This window comes from Bison bison, unplaced genomic scaffold (assembly GCF_000754665.1).
Source record: "Bison bison bison isolate TAMUID 2011002044 unplaced genomic scaffold, Bison_UMD1.0 scf7180017864032, whole genome shotgun sequence".
NCBI lineage: Eukaryota > Metazoa > Chordata > Mammalia > Artiodactyla > Bovidae > Bison > Bison bison.
This window is the reverse complement of record NW_011494604.1, coordinates 7,472,516-7,492,859: the sequence shown is the minus strand read 5'-3', so window position 1 is coordinate 7,492,859 and position 20,344 is coordinate 7,472,516. Positions and strand designations below refer to the sequence as shown.

The window sequence follows — 20,344 nt, the reverse complement described above, 5'->3', positions numbered from 1 at the left end:
AACTCTCACATCCATACATGACCACTGGAAAAACCATAGCCTTGACTAGATGGACCTTAGTTGGCAAAGTAATGTCTCTGCTTTTCAATATGCTATCTAGGTTGGTCATAACTTTTCTTCCAAGGAGTAAGGCTTAGTTAGGCTTAATTAGGTCTAGAACAACCAGTGATGGCAGAACTTAATTCAGCAACTAGTTGTAAATATGCTTTAGCCAAACATTCTCAGAGAAAAATGGTTCCTGGTTGTATGTTACTTTCTCAGGAACTTGAACTTAAAAGGAATCCCTTAAAGAGAAGCAGGGGAATTACTGGATTGACCAAAAAGTTCGTTCAGGTTTTTCCATAAAAAAACAACAGGAAAAACCTGAACAAACCTTTTGGCCAACCCAGTAGTTTTAAGGTCAAAGCAAGGATCTGTAGAGGAAACTTTCTTCTAGGGTTTCAGGGCAGCGTGCATAAGATCCATAGATGAATGGAGGCCATCCTTTGGAGAGGGGAGTGACAGGAGAATCACAGGGGAGGTGTTTGTATAGGTATGTTTTGTTTTCTCTTTCAAAACAAAGCTTCATGTCAGAATCATTGAATTAAGTTCTCTAATCTCTCTAACCCTCCCACTCCCAGTTGAAAACCACTGGTCTAGGCTTCATACCTGGATGTTTTATTGAGAAACAGATTCTAGAAGAGATTGAGAATATTCCTAAAGTCTCATACTGCAAATTTAGATAGCTGTGTAACAGTTTCATTTCTTTTTGAATTGGCAGGACTTAGGAAAAGAAACTTAATTTTGTCCTGTGTTGAAGAGGAGAAATCCATGTTCTGAAAATTATTTTTTGCTTTTATATTGTTACTTTTACTTAATCGGGGGTGGGGGGGGCGGGGCGGGATCCAGTCCTTTGAAGCATTGTCACATTGACCTAAACTAATGGAAATCTTGGTCAGGATAGACAGGAGAGTAGTGGTCTCCTGGACACCCAGTGTGATGGGGACAGGTGGACAAGTGGAAGTGAAACAGGACAGGAAGAGTGGGAGGATGTCATGATTAGAGATTTCCTTCCTCTCTCAGACCAGATAGCAGAAGTTTAAGAAAACAGTGAAATTTCTCTTTATTAAATGTCTTTTAATGTGTCATGTTTTCAGAGAATAGTATTTAATAGTTTCATTTACAAGCCATTTCTTTGTGTTTAAGTGTTGTTCTTATGGGCAAGATGCTATGGCAGTAACTTGTTTCGTGTAATTCAGTGAATTTGAAGCTAGTTTCCTGTACCATGCAATTTGGAAAGAATGAAAAACTGAAAATATAAAGTTACTTTGACACCATACACTAGTTTTGCTTTCAAAGTTATCACTAGTGTGTGTGTTTTCCTCATTTGGTGAAGAGATTATAAGCAATGTAATTGTTTAGAAGAGACTTGAAGTGAATTTAAGAATGATAGATACCTCACAGAAGCAGTCTAATAATGATTTTTAATGAAAAGACTTAAAAAAAAACTATGACTTTCATATTTAATTTATGAGAAAAGGACTATGTCAACAGGCACAGGGCCTTATAGTCATCCAGTTCTTAGATATAAGGCATTCATAGAACATTATCTCTTCCCATGTATACAGGGTACTTTTTCCTAGATTGAACTCATACCCTAAGGTCAAGAAACGAAGTGCATAGTAAGGTGTCTGGTTCTGTAATTTGGACAGTAAAACATTTCAGCCAAAGTAAAATACAGTAAATAGGGCTAATCCCCTTCCCCCTGTGGCCCTTCATATGTCCAGGTTGTTTTGCATTCATAAGCCGTGCTGTTCTGGTCTTCCTTGTTTGTTATGATTGAGCGTGTGTCACCGGTCATGCCAAAGTAATATATTTATTAAAATTGGGACTCTCTTTTTATAATTATGCCAAGTCATGAACTATCTAATAAACACAGTCCTCTTTTAAACATTTCAAAGTGTGTTCACAATGAAACCAAGAATGAACTGGAGAAGATGCTGAAGTGTAATGAGGAGCACCCAGCTTACCTTGCGAGTGATGAGATAACGACAGTCCGAAAGAACCTTGAATCACGAGGAGTAGAAGTAGACCCGAGCTTGGTAATAAACGTTGCTGAAAAGCATGAGTTTGCTTCCTAAGTCTTTGTTTCTTGTAGTAAAATGTTTTTACTTCTAATATATTACCTAGATACTTAAGTACTTAATTTGATTTTGATCATGGGTGCTTTTGCTGACAAAAAGAACTCAGTGATTTTGAGTGTGGAAAAAATTTGAAATTTTATTCTCAGTATTATTTTTTTAAGTGTAATGCTTTAGTTTGTAAATGGGGAACCTGAGACCTAGAAAAGGGAAGTATCTGGGCAAATTTAGCAGTTAGTTCTGGCAAAAGGGGATGAAACACATTCAGATCTCTACACCACATTACACTGGGTCAGATTACAAAATAAAATTTTTGCTTGAATATAGTTCATTTATATGTATGTTTTTTCAGTCATATGTATCTTAATCATACTTAATGTGTATGAGTAAATTGGATAATGTCTTTGAGTTCTATCTCTTTTTCCTTTCTTAAAATAAATATGATGCTATATAATTATAGTTTAGAGTAGTACTTTTTCACTTTCATGATGCTTATTTGGAGAAAGTCTTTAAGAAGCAATTGTGTTTCTGGATCTATATTCCCTAGTTAGGGTGTAAAGGATCAACTTCATTTTAATATTAGCTTAAGTGAATTCCATTTAGAAAAGTAATTCTAGTGGGTAAAATAATCATTAAGAAATTTCAAAGCCACACATAAATTCTTTTTAAAAGTATTTGCTATTTACGTCTCTGCACTTGAGAAAAGAGTATACTTATTTAAAAAATTAACCAGAGATCAGAACAAGAAAAGAAAACTGATGAAAAGAAACAGATAAAGCTGTTATATATCTCATTGTTTATAAATTGAAAATGAAGTTAAAGCTAGTGATTACATGCAGTTATTAGTTGAATATAGATGTAATTTATCCACATTAGTCCTAGTTCTCACTAACAATAAATTGTGTTTGGTTGGGTACTTTTGAACTTTATAAATGGTTAATACAGTAGGAGGGAATTTGTCCATATCTTAGGATGTGGATTGGCTATATATCTTAATTACTTTCTGTGAGTAAGAAAACACCAGTTTTTTCCCCAAGAGAAACTGTGTTCACTGAGCAAAGTACTGTAATCTAGATGGGCTAGATGTCAAGAGATGTGACTTCTGGTACATTTCCACTCCATTAGCTAGTAATACTGCCTCTAACAATTGGTATAAACTCAGCCCCCTTCCCAACCGCCAGATGGTGTTGGTGACGCTTGTTTACTTTCTCAACATTATCGTTGTCGTGCTCAAGAAAAGACAGTGGTGTAAGAGAACCTTGGACACTCTGACAGACTATATAGTAATAAAACGATGGGGTATCATATTGCTGAGGTAACAATGAAATTTAATAATGAGAAAGGAAATCTTGTTGGGTTGATGGACATGGTCTAAGACCAGCTTCCTAGTCTAGCCCTGACCTCAGTCAAGGCTCACAACCTCATTTGCCTCAGACACCTTAATTCTAACTAGGGGAAAATAATCCCCACCCTGTCTACTCTACTGGATTATTAACAATAATGCTTGTTAGTACAAATTTTGAAGTACAAAGACTGTTAAGGAGTCAGATTAGTAGTAATCTAATCTTTATCTTGAAACAAAATTTTTAATGGATATAAACAGTTGACAGAATAACAACATTGCTGTTGTTTTTAATTTTTTATAAATAAACTTTGTATATGACTTTTCAAAATGTGTTTGATCAACCTGGAGGGTATACAGTAACTTTTTGGCCTTGGTTTTCTTCGTTTTTATTTTAGATTAAGGATACTTGGCACCAAGTTTATAGAAGACATTTCTTAAAAACAGCTCTAAACCATTGTAACCTTTGTCGAAGAGGCTTCTATTATTACCAGAGGCATTTTGTTGATTCTGAGGTAAGGTTTCCGAAAGCAAGGAGAAATGTTTTTAGTGATAGTTGTTTAAGTGCTTAAAAGTAACCTTGAGGTTTGGCATTAAAGTCTTTTGATCTTCTGAGAAAAAAAGTATGCATTATTTAGAAAGAATAGCCTAATTCATATTTTTTTCAAAGATATTTGCCACTTTGGTAGTAATTGCATTTTACGTGCTATCATTCCAGTGCTTGTAAAACTGTGTGTGTATAATAGGCACTATGCTACTTTTGAAAGACTTTTAAGGATTAACTTTATGTTAGAAAGATAAACTTTTCTATTTTGGAAAGTAAATGGAATAGGTAAATGTAAAACATACAAAAGTAAACAATAATTTATAATCCCCTTGAAAGTGAAAGTTGCTCAGTTGTATCCCACTTTTTGTGACCCCACAGACTGTATAGTCCATGGAATTCTCCAGGCCAAAGTATTAGAGTGGGTAGCTTTTCCCTTCTCCAGGAGACCTTCCCAACCCAGGGATCAAACCCAGGTCTCCCAGATTGCAGGCAGTTTCTTTACCAACTGAGCTATGAGGGAAGCCTATAATCCCCTTGGTGAGGTGAGGTGAAGTCGCTAAGTCGTGTCCAACTCTTTGCAACCCTGCGGACTGTAGCCCACCAGGCTCCTCTGTCCATGGCATTCTCCAGGCAAGAATACTGGAGTGGGCTGCCATTTCCTTCTCCAGGGGATCTTCCCAACCCAGGGATCGAACCCGGGTCTCCCACATTGCAGGCAGATGCTTTATCCTCTGAGCTACCACATGTTGTATGTGTGTATATTTATAACATAATCATCCATTTCATAGTGGAAATAATAATATAATACATTTTTATCATGCCTTTTCTCCATTTTATAATTCTTTCTTTATATCATGAAAATATTGCATTAACTAATTCTTTAAAGAACTGTATAAAGTTCTTAAAATGGACAATTGTGCAGTTTAATGTCACATTTTACCGAGTAACCCCTAGGTGGCAGTGTGCGTGTTAGTTGTTCAGTTATATGACTCTGCGACTCCATAGACCTAGGGTAGCCCCTAGGTGGCAGTAGGCTAATGTATTTGAGCATTTTCATGCAAGCAGAAATGCTTTTCAAAGTATACTGAAAGAGCTCTGCTAATCAGCAGTCCTATTTGAGATCCATAAAATGTTTTTCTTTTGAGCAGCTTAAAAGAAAATTTTTGTTTAAATGTGACAATGTAAAAATTGACAAGTTTTTTTTGTCATTTTAATTGTTGGAATGTGGCTTCCCCAGTGGCTTAGTGGTACGGAATCTGCCTACAGTGCAAGAGACACAGGAGACACGGGTTTGATCCCTGCGTTGGGAATATCCCCTAGAGGAGGAAATGACAGCCCACTCCAGTATTCTTGCCTGGAAAATCCATGGACAGGAGCTTGGCGGGCTATAGTCCATGGGGCCACAAAGAGTCAGACACAACTGAGCAACTGAGCACGCATGCAGCTAACACACAATTGTTGGAAAGACCTCTTTGTATAGAATAAGCTTTATGTCTCCCTCTTTTGAGAAGCAGCATGCTAGCTTTTTTTTTTTTGAAGTATAATTGATTTTACAAGATTATATTAGTTTCAGGTACACAGTATAGGGATTCAGTATTTTTATAGATTGTGTTCCATTTAAAGTTGTTATAAAATACTGCTATGTTTCCCTGTGCTGTACAATATATTCTTGTAGTTTACTTATTTTATACATAGTTGTTGGTACTTCTTAATCCCTATTCCTCTTTTACTCCTCACCCAGAGGATAAGCTGCTTTTTTAAAATATCACTAATTTATTTTCATATGCATGTGAATTTCAAAAATGGCTTGAGTGCACATTCAAAGAAAAGAGGTTAGCCTGAGGACATATTTAAGATAATGTGATTGTTAGCTGAAAGTAAATGCTAATTAAGGATATATTTTGTGGACTTCTACTTGTATAGAATGTAACGAAATGCTCTACCTCCCAAGTTTACTTTGCTTTGTCATTGAAATCAAAACTATGTAGCTGTGCAGCGGATAAAACCCAAATCATGCAGAACTTCATAGATCTATACAGAAAAAAATCACTAGGTTCTCTCTATAAGAGGAATATGTATATTAGGTAAATCTGAATATTTTTAGTAGTTGTATGGGTTCATGATTGTGGTTTTCATTTTTAAATTGCATCTGGTAATCTTAACCACCTCATATTTCAGTTGGAATGCAATGATGTTGTCCTGTTTTGGCGAATACAGCGTATGCTTGCTATCACCGCAAATACTTTAAGACAGCAACTTACAAACACTGAAGGTAAGCCACAGAGGCACCGCTTTCTAATTTGACATCAAAAAACAGTAATGTTCATTTTAAATAGAAGGATGCCAAAATACTTCCTGAAAATTAGATTTATTAAAAAAAAAACAAAACAAAACATAATTTGCCTTTAAAATATTAATGAAAATAAAATCATAATTGAGAATTATGGGAAATAAACATACCAGGAGTCTTTATTACCCAAAAACTCTGGTATGAAAGGGGTGCTAAGCATCATTTAGGATTTGGGGGAATCTGTACTTCCATAAAAATATTAGGGCTTAAGATTAAGACTATCTCTGAGAATATATAAAGTAGTGTATATCGGGTAGAGATTCTCCCTATAACTGAGAAATCTGAACTTAACAACAGATTTACCATGGTGAGAAAAATAAGAATTTGCTTTCTATATATATTGTTACCTTTGTCATTCTTGTACGTTCATAAAAATGGTGCTTCTTTATTTGCTTTAAACAGTCAGGCGATTAGAGAAAAATGTTAAAGAGGTATTGGAAGATTTTGCTGAAGACAGTGAGAAGAAGGTAAAATTGCTTACTGGCAAACGAGTTCAACTGGCCGAAGACCTCAGTAAGTAATCCTGCCTGCCCTCCATCTCACTGCCTTTTCCTTTCACCTTCCCCATGTCCATTTATTTCTCCATTTCATTGTAAACTTACAGAAAAGTGTATGCAAAAAGCTCTTTTCCCTTGAACTGTTTGAAAGTTGCTGTCCTAAAGTTCCATCAGTTCCAAGTATTTTAATGTGTACTTTTTAGAAACAAGAATTTTCTCCTAGCAGCCGTCAAAATCAAGATTTTAACAACAAGGATAAATTACTACATCTAATTTTTAGACTCAATTCAAGTTTCACCTGTTGTCCTTATAGCGTCCTTCCATATCACAGGATATTCCATATGCATCTTTTATTTTCCCTGACCCAGCTTCCCTTTTTAGTAGAATGATATTTAGAAATCGCAAAGAGCCAGACACAACTGAACGACTAAGCACAGCACAACCTTTAGAAATCAAGAGCTGGGAACTAGATACATTTATTGTTACTGAAATATCACTGCTCCCAGAAGTGCTCAGTGGAGCAAGGGAACAAATATGCATGTGTGTGCATATTTGTGTATGTGCACATATACACATATTTATAACTGTATTCCTAATCAAATACTGAGCTCATTCTAATTTTCTATTTTTCTGTAATTTTAAAAAATATTTATTGATTTGGCTGTATCAGGTCTTAGTTGTGGCACATGGGCATGCAGGACCTCTTGCTCTGGCTTGCGGGCTCAGCAGTTGTGCCATGGAGGCTTAGTTGCCCCACAGCACATGAGGTCTTAGTTCCCCAGTTGGGGAACAAACCCACATTCCCTGCCTTGGAAGGCAGATTCTTAACCACTGGACCATCCAGAGAAATCTCCCCTTTTCCGTATTTATAATTTGTTTTTCTGATAATGAGAAATCTGGCTCTTAGTGTCCTTAATATATTTACTTATTTTGATCAGTCCTCTTACATTTAACTAAACTTGTCACTGTCCCCTTCATTGTTCAAATGTCCTCACCCAGCTCAGGTTCTCTTCACCTGACTCCAGGCCATCACCACAGTTCCTCCCCCTGTGTTAATACCCTTTCCACCTCATCTCAGTTGTGACATTCTGTGCCAGGATGCCCTTCCTGAGGGAGTCCTTTTAACTGATCTCATGCTCTGACACTGCCAGGCGTCTCTCCTTCTCCCTATCCAAGTACACAAGGACTCTTCCTCACCTGAATCCTGACCATGCTGTTGTAGAGATACCATTTTTGTCTGCCTGTGCTTTGGCACTTTGCACTGCCTGCCTGCCCTCCTCCATGTATCCTCTCCTCACTACTGGGCAGGTCACCACACCCTAATGTGAATGGCCTCTTAAACTTGGTCTGGCTTTAACACATATACCAGAATGCTGTGGCTCCCTACCCTCAGCCCTCAATCTCGCTGGGCCTTATTCGTCACTTTGTCACTTTGTTTTCAGGGTATAGGGGTCAGGGGGTTCTTTCCTGGGTGCTAGTGAATCCCTCACTTTAAGCTGTTTGGATTTCATGTTAAGATTTACTTAGATACTTCTGAATCTAAGGAAATCCGTGAAAGATTTATATTATTAAATAAAAATACTAGTGGTCATTGCTTCTGTTTGCGTTAACCTTATAATAAGTTTCCCTTATTTTAGCTTCACGAAACAGTAGTTTTTCCTTTCAGTGTATACTTAGCTTTACTGTCTATGAATTTTCTGATGTCCAAAAGATAGCACATGCTCGACAGAAAGCAGTTACTTAAATCTGAAAACAGTTTTTAAGCTGATAAGTACATCCAAGAAAAACCAGGCAGTTTTCCGGTCTTCCACCCTGTGCCAGAGCAGCGTGTTCTCCTCCACTGTTTGTCCTCTCCTCTCTCCTCCCAGCTTACCTCAGCTTCTTATTTCTTTCTCCTTGCCTTTTCCTTCTTTTCTTTAGGTAATCTTTCTTTGAAACATACCTCACTCTAACTTTTGTTTCCATCTTCTGTTGCTCTTCTTTCAGTTTTTCATGCCACTTTGGCAGTATAGTTAAGTTTGTGCTAACTCACAGGTCTGTACTTAAATCTGAGCTACCATTTACTTTGTTGTCATCGTTCAGTTGCTCAGTGGTATTCTGATTCTTTGCAACCCCATGGACTGCAGCGAGCCAGGCTTCCCTGTCCTTCACTATCTCCTGGAGTTTGCTCAAACTCATGTCCATTGAGTTGATGTTCCATTGTTCGATGGTGATGCCATCGAACCATCTCATGCTCTGTCTCCCCCTTCTTAGGCAGGCTATCTCCCACAGCCTTAACTTCCTGTGAAAGAGTGGTACTACAATAGTTCTTTTTTTATAGGATTGTTAGGGAAATTGGTTCAAAAAACATTTGTAAGTTCCTGGTTCATAATTTTAAGCTGAATTAGTACTGTTCAGGAAGAGATGTATCAGTTTCACAGTGTATACAGACTATTTCTTTCGTATCTCTTAAGAAATAGTTATCAGACAGTGAAGTACTTCCATGTGTTTTACCTGAAGATGCATTTTTAAGTGATTAGAAAATGATGTGTCTTTTCTCAAGTTTTAGAATAGTCTTCTTTTTAAAAAATATTTATTTACTTTGGGTGTGCTGCGGCTCAGTTGCAGCACGTGGGCTCTTCAGTTGGGGCATGCGAACTTTTAGTTGGAGCGTGGGATCTAGTTACCTGACCAGTGTAACCTAGGCCCCTTGCATTGGGAGCTGGGAGTCTTAGCCAATGGACCACCAGGGAAGTCCCTTTAATAGAGTCTTGTGTAACCCCATCAGTTTTCACTCCCAATTTGATTATTTAAAGAAAGCATATTTCTAACACAAATTTGTGTACTGTTAAGCCAATTCTTATGTTTTCCTGCTGTTTTTCCTGAAAAAGTACTCATATGACTCCCTTGAAATGACTTACCACTTTTGTGTGTGTGTATAAATATATAATTATCATCATGTTTCTGTACCAGATAATGTCCTTGGAAGCAAGTGTTTGACCAGTGACTCAGCCTCATCAGTCACACTAAAGGAGATGAGACATGACTTTGTCCATTAGTTGAAAAAGAATCTTGAGAGTACCTTTTCCGTACTGTTTATCTTCAGTCTAACAGTTGGGAATATGGTCATGGATACTTTCAGCCAGAAAACTTTCAGAGTTTAATGGTTACTACTGTATTACACAGATCAAAGTTCCTAGTATAACATATTCAATTAGAATATGTTAAATTGGTTAATGAAATTTAGAGAAAGGGAAGCAGATAGGGCTCTGTTTTGTTTTGCTTTTTACAATTTGAAATGAATACAGGATGAAATATTATAGAAATTGGTACAAGTTGGATGCATCATGTATTTTGCCACTCTTAAGCTTGCCCATTTTCAAATCATTTCACCGCTTTACTTTGGAGGTTCAGCAACTGATGATACTTTAAGATGATTACATAAAAAATACTGTGGTGTTCTTTCATTTTAAGAAGAGGTACCATGTTCAATATTGAAATGAAGCCACAAAACTAGAATTAGAAAGATGAAAGAAGAATTTACCTCTTCTAGTCCTAGAAGGCTCATCGGTTGAGGAGTCATACAAGGAACCCAGACTCTAGAAGCACAGTGGATTCCATCGGTGGAACAGGGAAAGGTCAGGAGGACCCTGGGGCGTCTTGAGGATGTAGAAAGTAAGGAAGTAGTTGAAGGATGATAGGGACATGTCAACAAGATACAGAAGCCAACGTGCAAAGGCTCCTGCTAGCCAACACTAGGACAATTTGGGCATCAAAGTAAAGAAGGACAGCGTAAGGAAAAAAGAGTAACTGTATGTTGGAAAAGACTGGTAATAGCCACCTTAATCAAGTGGTTAAAATAGTATCAGTAATGGTCAGATCAGAACTATGTGATACCTTAGAGAATTCAGTGAGAGGAACCCAGTGTCACTTCTGTGATTTTCTTACCAAAGATGTATAACTTAAATTCAATCATGAAGATGCATCAGAAAAACCCAAGTTAAAGCACAGTCTACAAAGTAGCTGGCCTGTAATCTCTGAGTGTATCAAGATCGTGAGTGACAAGGAAAGACTGAGGAACTGTTCCAGCTGAGGGAGACCAAGAACAGGAAAACAAAATACAATGTATGTGATCCTGAACTGAATCTTTCTGCTCTGAAGGATGTTAATGGGACAGCTGGTGGGGATCTGAGGGTTACATGGTAGTCATATGTCAATATTACCAATTTTAAAAGTTTGATTGTTAGATTGAGATTGTTTAGGGAAATAATCTTATTTGTAGCTAACACACAATACAATTGGGGCTTGTGAGGCATAATGACAGTAAATGATTCAGGAAAATTATGCTCTTTGTGGTATTCTTAAAACTGTTTCCTAAGTCTGAGAAAAGGATTAAAAAGGATATATCCTGATACAGGATCAGGGATCATTTGAAAATAATTTAGAGAAAATGAGACTTTTGAAAACATCATCTCTGAAGATGTTGAAAGACTGGGTCACCTCATGGACAATTTAATAAAATACATAACTGATCTTTCCACCTTAATCCCTTTTTTGCAATGTCTACTCATATTCACAACTGCCTGGTATCTGCTGTGACATTGATGAAATTCTTTTGATTTTGTAGTGAATATTTTCTCAGGATTTCTTTCTTATAGATATTTAAGTACAACATTAATTTAGATAAAATCCATTTGGATTCCCAGCATAATTTTTAATAATGTGTCCCATCTATTTATTGAAATAGACTGCAATTTTAAAATGCCTTCTTTGGAGAGAGAAAAATCAGCATGTTATATAGCTCAATTCAAAATTTTTGTATAATCTGTTTAGGATTTATAAGATCTATTTTATGATTGTCATTATATAAAATAATATTGCTAAAACCTCGTAGACTTTTTTTTCAGAATTTATTCTCCACTTCAGCCCAGAAACTGAGTGTCTGGGCACTGGTAACAGCCGCTGGTAGTGTTGCTCAGCTGAGTTTCATCAGTACAGCATGGGATTCTTTTGTTGTTTGCTCTATGAATATTGTATCAACAGTTAACTAGATTATTGTGAGTTTTTGGACCTTGATATCAGTTGCAAGGAGTTTAGAGCTTAGGTTTCTTTTTCAACTCTTATTCACTAAAGTCTGTGTTATACTTTTCATTCTTTGTGTAAATAATCAAAGAATCACTGATTCCCAATAATTAAAGGGGTGTTAGCAGTCATTTAGATTTTCCTGTCCTTATTTTACAATAAATTCCTTTTCATTTTTGTATCAGAACTTGATTCTGCTTGTGAAAATGAATTAATATTTAAATACATTTCCTATGCCAGATATTAGGTTATGTGTTTAAAACGCATTTTCATATTCTCATAGGTACAGTCATTTTTTATCATTTATGTATAATAAAGAAATAGAGTCCTAAAAACACCCACATCGTGGTAAAGCCAGGATTTGAGCTCAGGTTTTTTACTGTGCTGAACTATTTTTTTGAGGGGAGAAAAAAACCTCAAGGCATTAGGCAGTATAATTATATGAAATGGTCTTGTGTATTTGGAAACTTCCATAGTTCACAGGTCCCTTATGGAGTGGGTCAGAAAGATGTACATACTAGTTACGATCATGATCATGGTCATCCTGCGTACTTCCTGTAGCACAAAAGCATTGCAGCTTAAACTTTCAAACAGTGTGAAACCTTTCACAGAATTAGGAAGCCTGGGTAGAAGAACACTAAAGTGTGAACAGTACCAGTAAACATTGAAGGAAGTTAATTTTCCTTATATGACTTGTAGACCTGTCTCTAAGTGCACTCAATCAGATTCCGCCATAGGTAAGTAGTATCTAAGTTGCCCAAAATCTAGACACAGCTTTTCAGTCTGTTGTGTTTATACTTAGAGACTTAAGACCCAACTGTAACAGATACAGAACCTTTACTTGAGCATAATGGCTGTTATTCTTAGTTGAACTTTTTTGTTGAGCTTGTCTAGGAGTGGGAGTGTTGAGATGTTTTATAATAAGCTTCAGTATATTTCTTCATATTTCTTGTATTTTACATGAAGAGAAGATAAGCTTCAGTCAAAGCCAAATATTTCATATTTACATCTCATTTACTAATGAAATATGAAAACAATCATACAGTTTTTACTTGGGCTACCATTGCACAGGCTTATTTTAATGATAATTTTGATGCCCTTAATGTTAAAAACAGGATAGATTAAAGAGGCTGGTAAATTAGAATTTTCCAATATCCGCAGCTTTTCTCTCCCATAGTTAATTTGCTCTGCTGACTCCCTACGCGAGGTGGCAACAGCTGGCCTTTTTACTAGAGCCCTGGGGATTAGAGTAGCAGTCGCAGCAGCATGCTCGGCCGCTTGCCTCTGTTGACTGTTCTTTATTGTTTGATGCCTGAGCATCTCCCAGACAGCCAGCAATTGTTTCTTGAATCCTAAAGTTTGTTTCTCTTGGGAGTATACAATGCTGGTGGGGCTCGTCTTTGTATCTCCTCTCTTTCCCAGTCTCCTCTTATCCTTTCTGTGCTTTCTCTTGATAATTAGAATGGGGTAAAGATACAAGTTTTGTATCTTAGTGTGCAGGAGATTCAGTTTTGATGCTAAAAACTTAGAAATATAGATGACAGATGGAAATTTCTTTTTTTCTCTGAGCGATCAGATAGTAACGAATTTTTTTTTTTAATGAAAACTTTGTTCTTCATGATTGGTATACTAGTGGCTTTATAATTTAATTTTATAAATTACATAAAAAGGGAGCAACAGCAGAATGATCCAGTGCTACATTTAAAAGCTAAGATTGGAAGAGAAATGCTCTTTAGCTGTTCCAGTTTAAGAAGTACCTTCATTATCTCTAAAATATAATTCTAATTTATAAGAGTTAAGTTTCTTCACACCGTGTTAAAACTTGGGTAAAAAGTAGTCAGAAAATATAAAGATGAGAAAAGCTTCAGCAAGAATAATTTTGTTCTTCACTTAGAAAAAAGAAATAGGTACCTCTTGAATTTAATTTTCATTGGTTCCTCCACATTCCTAAACTTCTGCCATACCTACAGAATCTTTGAGGGCCTTTGTGGATGAAAATAGCGGCCACACGGCAGTGTGAGACTAAAAATTATCCTTGAAAGATTATACTCAGAATCTGAAACTTAAAACTGTAGAAAAGGGCAGTCATGTTTAAACTACCTTTCCCAGAGCCAGGGCTCTGGCATGCGTATTTTGCCAAGTCTCCATAGGTGATTCTTGCCATGCATCACAATAGCTATTCATGCCATGCCCTCAAACCAGTACTTTAGAGAGTTCTTCATGTTTACAGCAGTACAATCTGCCAAGTTAGTAACTGGGGTGAAATTCTCATGTATCTTCTTCTAGTAGAGTGTGATAAATCATGTGACTACTGAAAATTTGTTATTTGAACCATCATCTGTAGTAGCATGTCCATTTTGTTTCTGTAAACATAACCAAAGAAAATTAATTTTGAAGGGATTTGATTTAAAGGATAAGAGGATAGTATTGAGTTGTAGAATTCTAGGTACCTAGACAATCTTGTGGCATCATTTATATATAAATACTATTATTGTGAGTTTTGGCCAATAATTATAGAACCTCAGTACTGGTTTCTCATCTCTGCTGGCTTCTAGCATGCTTCTAAGCATTCTTTTCCTTTGTCTCTCTCTTTCTAATCTCTCTCACTGTTCCTTTTTCTATGTCATTATTCTCTCTTGGTCCTGAGCTAGTGTTTCCTCCTCTCTGCTTTTTTACCTTCCTTCAGTGGTTAGAAACCTTACTGAGGTAACTGCCAGTGTTGTTTAATTGAGCATAAGGCAGGCTTCCCACTATAGACAACTGTAGATCAACCAAAATAACCAATTTAAGAGAGTCTTTTCATGTCTGTTATGTATGATCTCTTCTGCCCAAGTGATAAGCTTCTTTCGTAAATTCACCTTACTTTGTAAATCATACATTGTATATGTTTGCTGAATGTTGAATCATGTTGCTTCAATACAGACTCTTCATTAGCCCACTTCTCTTAACTTAAAAGAGAGGGAAAAGGAAGCTTTCTCATCCTAAGGAAGCATTCCTCTGTGTTGCCAGGAAACTGCCATCTCATTTCTCTTGTGGAACAGTTCACATGTCCTGCATTCAGCTCTGTATCCACACATTCCTTTGCTCACATTTTGTGATCTAGCTTTCATCCCTAACAAAACACCTGCTTTCTAGGTCACCTGTGATGTCTAATCACTGGCCCACCCAATTCACCAAAGCGTTTTCATTTTTGTGTGTGTTTATTAGGAAGTCTTAAGTCAATTGGAGTATTTTTATTCTCTCTGATATTTAGTACTTTTTGGAATGGTTAGTAGATGTGAATATATTTGAAAAAGATTGGAATTTTTTTCTTCACTGCAGAATAAATAACTACTTCCTGTGTTATGTTATCAGTGTTTGAGGTCTTTCAGGCATCTTCTCAGGGTAAAAGTGGTTGAGTTTCTAAATTCTGCCTTTGTGAAATATTTTTCCTAGTAAAATGAAATTGACAAAGCAGCTAAGAAAGAGAGTGAAGAGTTATTTTTACCTTGAGTCTGCAGAGATGAAGTAGAGTCTGCCTTTGTGTTGTAGCCCAAAAAAGGGAAAGAGAGAGTGTGTGTGAGCTGACACAAAGAATAAAGTAATCCTCAGGGAGAGTCCTCTGTGTTAAGAGAAGTAGTTATTTACAGGCATGATTTCACACGATGAGTCCAAATTGTGTGCTTTCCAGGTTATTGATGAGAAAATTTAGACTCAAAATGGGGCTTTTAGAATCAAGCACATTTTTCATGCACTAAGTCTGTCTTTTAAGGACAGCATTGAAGGATATTGATAAATTGGTACAAGATTAAAAGGATATTTACTTCTCTAAAATCTTAAACAGGCTACTGGTACTCAATGCTTTACTAGCAAGTGTGTTCGTTTTGCTTAAAAGCCACATTTTTAACTGATAAAAGTCAGAATAAGGATAGGAAAGGACTCTTTAGTAATTTATGAATTGAATTTTGGTTATCATTTTAAAGTGGATTCTATTTATGTGTTACTGTGTTATGTGTTTATGTGTATATTAATATGTATAAAAAAGCCAGTGCTCATATTTAAAACTAGAAATTAGGCTGTTTTCCCCCTTGTTATTAATGCTTACCACTCCCTCAGAGTTTAGAATGAAATAATATCTTTATATTTGGGATTAAACTTTGATTTGTTTTATTTTTAAATAATGTCTTTTGTACTATTCTCTCCATTCTGAGATGGAGAGAAAAATGGAATCTAGTCATTGAAAACTAAATCAGACTATGAAACAATCCATTGACATGTGTAACAGTATATTAAAAAATAAAATTAAGCAGAAATGAATAATTTTTTTCAAAAATTGTCTTGAAGGACAAATTGATGGATACTGGTAATCTTTATAAAATACGGTTCTCAGAATAGTTGTTGGGGGAGGGCGTTAAGGGCAAAAGGAATTTTAATTTCTTTACCATTTTATACATTCCTTAACTACTTCTTTGCCCAAATGAGCATAATTCAGAATTACCTTAGAAATTTCATATTCTTAACTGTCATGTTCATAGAAATGATAAAAGCTGGTTTGTGATATGATAAATCTTAAGAGTGACTGATCAGATCAGATCAGTCGCTCAGTCGTGTCCGACTCTTTGCGACCCCATGAATCGCAGCACGCCAGGCCTCCCTGTCCATCACCAATTCCGGGAGTGCACTGAGACTCACGTCCATCGAGTCAGTGATGCCATCCAGCCATCTCATCCGCTGTCGTCCCCTTCTCCTCTTGCCCCCAATCCCTCCCAGCATCAGAGTCTTTTCCAGTGAGTCAACTCTTCGCATGAGGTGGCCAAAGATACCTTCCCAAATAACCTCTTGGTGATTGTGACACCAAGAGACATTTCACGGGCCCACATAAGTGATCATTAATGTATCATCCTTTGTGGTGGGAAATTCACATTGAATTCTTCTCATTTCCTTCATGGATCTGTCATCTGTGAATGAATTGAAACCTTTCTTGTTGAACTAGTGAAGTTTTTAAGCTTGTGCAGCCTATTAAAGCAGACAGATTTTGTCTGCTTCTTGTTAGCTGGTGTATGGAAATGGTCTGTTTTAATTCCTCTTAGAATTCTTTCAGCCTATTCCTTTAGTTTTAGTGCTGTAAGTTAGATCTTTTTTGCTGGGTCAAGGAATTAGTTAGTTAGTCTCTCTCTTTAATGGCACCACTGCATGGTACCAGTTCTGAGTCATACGTACCTGTTTTCACCCAGTACAACTGTCAGAATTTTGGGTGTTTTTGTTTTCATCTTTTTTTAAATCAGAGAACTAGTGCATATGCATTGTGTAAAATTAGAAAATATAGATGGCAGAACTTTTTAAGCTATTGCCACTGCCCAGAAATAACCACTGTAGCTCTATTCTAATAAAGTTTTTAATGTGATCTTAGGGCTATAATTTGTGTCACAAATCTGGAACACACTTTTCATGAAGAGATCTTGGATTAGCTTCCATCTATACCCTGAGTCTTCAGTTTGTTGTCATTGCTCCTATTTCTGGTTTCTCATCTATCAGAGTAGGCTAAATTTCTTTTTCTTTTCTTCATATAAACTTACTTCAGAAAGATTCATTGAGACGAATAAGGAGCATTAGTAAAAATAAAAACTATGATGCTCATTACTTCAAATAGATGAGGTATTCCAGAGGCTATCTTATAACAAAACATATACTAAAAATTACTGTTTTAAAGTTAATCTCCATCTGTATTTAGGACCCTGGCACTTCCTGTACATGCTTTTGCCTTCACTATGTCTCCCCTTCCTTCAGAGATGCTTGAAGTATTTGCTTCTTAAAACTGTGGGGTCAATTCATGATTCTCTTTCAAACAGGAAAGGATTTGAATGTTTGGCTGCTGCTGCTGCTGCTAAGTCAATTCAGTCGTGTACAACTTTGTGCGACCCCATAGACGGCAGCCCACCAGGCTCCCCTGTCCCTGGGGTTCTCCAGGCAAGAACACTGGAGTGGGTTGCCATTTCCTTCTCCAATGCATGAAAGTGAAAAGTGAAAGTGAAGTCGCTCAGTCGTGTCCGACCCTCAGCGACCCTATGGACTGCAGCCTTCCAGGCTCCTCCGTCCATGGGATTTTCCAGGCAGGAGTACTGGAGTGGGTTTGGCTGCTACCTCCACTTTAAACCATCCACTCTCTTCTTAACTTTGTAACCTTTTATTCTCACTGAGACTGCTGACAATCAAGAAAGCAATGAGCCAGGCAAGCTTTAGGAAAAGAAAGTATTCTCGAGTAGCTGCATCATTAGGTACTTTGGAATCCCAGTCAAATCCTGCTTGGAACTTTTTATATATCCCTTAAATGTGTACAGAGCTTTACACTTTACACAGTTTCTTACGTTTGCCTTGTAAAGGCATATAAGGCTTATAAGTTATTATCCCCATTGTTCAAATGGGAAAATTTATGTTCATTGAGGAAAATGGTTTAGCCAAACACAAAAATCTTTATGGCAAAGCTGGGACTAACAACGTGTATTAGAGATAGTATGTTTTTAGATTTGTTTTGGGATTCTGTTCCTCTGGTCTGGGATTATGCTAGTGGGTGACTGTATATAACCAAGTTCATATAGTTTGGCTTCCTTTTTTATATTATTTTTCAATGTGTTGGTTTCCGACCCTGCTCTTCTAGTTAAACTAATCACTAACTCTAGAACAATAAGTTTGTCTCCTAAAGACATGTAATGATTTTATTCTTCAAAAAAAAATAACTCAGGCATATAAATCTATGCATGCTTATTGCTTTTTCATGATTATTCCTTTTCTGTAGAAGAAATTATGATTATAATTTAAAGGTGATTTTCTAAGTTAGTGAATGCATGAAATTAACTCTGAAGTTATTTTTGTTTTTGAGCTTTATTCTGACTTATGAAACCAATATCAGTAATGATACCTCTTTATAGGGTTATAGTGAGAAATAACTGAAAGCTTATGAAATCAGCCTAAAAAAAAATGAATGCCTATTAGTTCTCCTTGTGATAAAATTAATAATACTTTGTTCTAATGCAATATTTTATTTAAGAGATAAAATTATATTTCATTTTTATTTTTCATCTCACTTAATTCATAACTTTGTTAAAGTCTACAATTTTTAATTCCATACTTTACATTCTGCAAACTTTAGTTTGGTTCATAAATCAGAATTGCATTCTCCCTTCTTGTATTTTTTTCTTTTACTTTTAAAATTACATTAATGAGCTGACTGTTTAAGAATCATTCTCATGATTCATTCATCTGTTACTCCTCCCTTTTAAACCTTCAGAACTGAAGGTCTTTTGACAAACCAATATTTATAACAGTTTGACAGCAGGATGAGGAACAGCGTTTGTCTTTGTAACAGCTTGAAGAAAGACCCTTTCCAGGATCCAGTCATGCAGTTACAATCTTGACCTCTTTCTTATGCTGGGAACATACATAGAGCAGCACCTCCCATGTGTTTTCTTGTCCCATTGACTGTCCATTCACTTCCCATCTGTTTGGCAGTCTTAAAGGAACAGAAGGGGCCCTCTTCTTATAAATCTGTCTTTGCAAGTGATAAATGATGTTCTGTCTCTTTAAGAGCTGCCTGGGTGGTTTTCCTTTTCTTAAAATGTTTCAACGTCTCTCCTAACAAAATTCAGAGTAAAATACGCTTTTAAGAATAAGAAGAAAATAGGAAAGAAAGAAATGATGAATTATTTTTATACTTTCTTAATTATTTGGGCCTGAATATCTTACTGGTCTTAAGGCTAGTGCTTTTTCAGCTTTCCCAATTAATTACCTATATCATAGTTGTTAAATTGTATTGATTTTTAGGCTTTCCTGTGGGCAAAAAAAAGAAATTATTTACTTTGAAATACTGTATTTAAGCTTTTTTGAGGGAAAAAAATCAATATGTTGTTAATGAGTTAGCATATAAAATAACTTCTAAATATTTTTTCATCATAATTTTGAGTTGATAGTTGTATGAATATGAAATATTTTATTACTGGATACAGAATTAAATAACTCACAGGAGATGATTATAATCTTATGGTAGAATCTAACTTTTAAAAAAATAATCATGAATCGTATAGAAATGTATGATTTTTTTCTATTGCTGAAAATAATGACTTTAAGTATAGATATTTATATCTTTGAGTTTTCTGAGAATTGAGCAGAAATGAAAATACTTTATTTTTTCTCTCACATAGAGATTGTTCATTTCAGTTCAGTTCAGTCGCTCAGTCGCGTCCGACTCTTTGCGACCCCATGAATCGCAGCACGCCAGGCCTCCCTGTCCATCACCAACTCCCGGAGTTCACCCAGACTCACATCCACTGAGTCAGTGATGCCATCCAGCCATCTCATCCTCTGTCGTCCCCTTCTCCTCCTGCCCCCAATCCCTCTCTGCATCAGAGTCTTTTCCAATGAGTCAACTCTTGGCATGAGGTGGCCAAAGTACTG

General features: G+C 36.3%; 1 protein-coding gene across 1 annotated transcript in view; it reads left to right on the top strand.

Moving 5' to 3' along the window:
* Positions 1 to 20,344, top strand: part of OPA1 (optic atrophy 1 (autosomal dominant)) — an 87,036-nt gene that overhangs the window by 51,789 nt on the left and 14,903 nt on the right. Inside the window, exons 27-30 of the mRNA XM_010834417.1 lie at positions 1,941 to 2,081; positions 3,861 to 3,977; positions 6,188 to 6,281; positions 6,762 to 6,872. Of these exons, the coding sequence (XP_010832719.1) occupies positions 1,941 to 2,081; positions 3,861 to 3,977; positions 6,188 to 6,281; positions 6,762 to 6,872 (463 nt within the window). The remainder of the gene's footprint in view (positions 1 to 1,940; positions 2,082 to 3,860; positions 3,978 to 6,187; positions 6,282 to 6,761; positions 6,873 to 20,344) is intronic.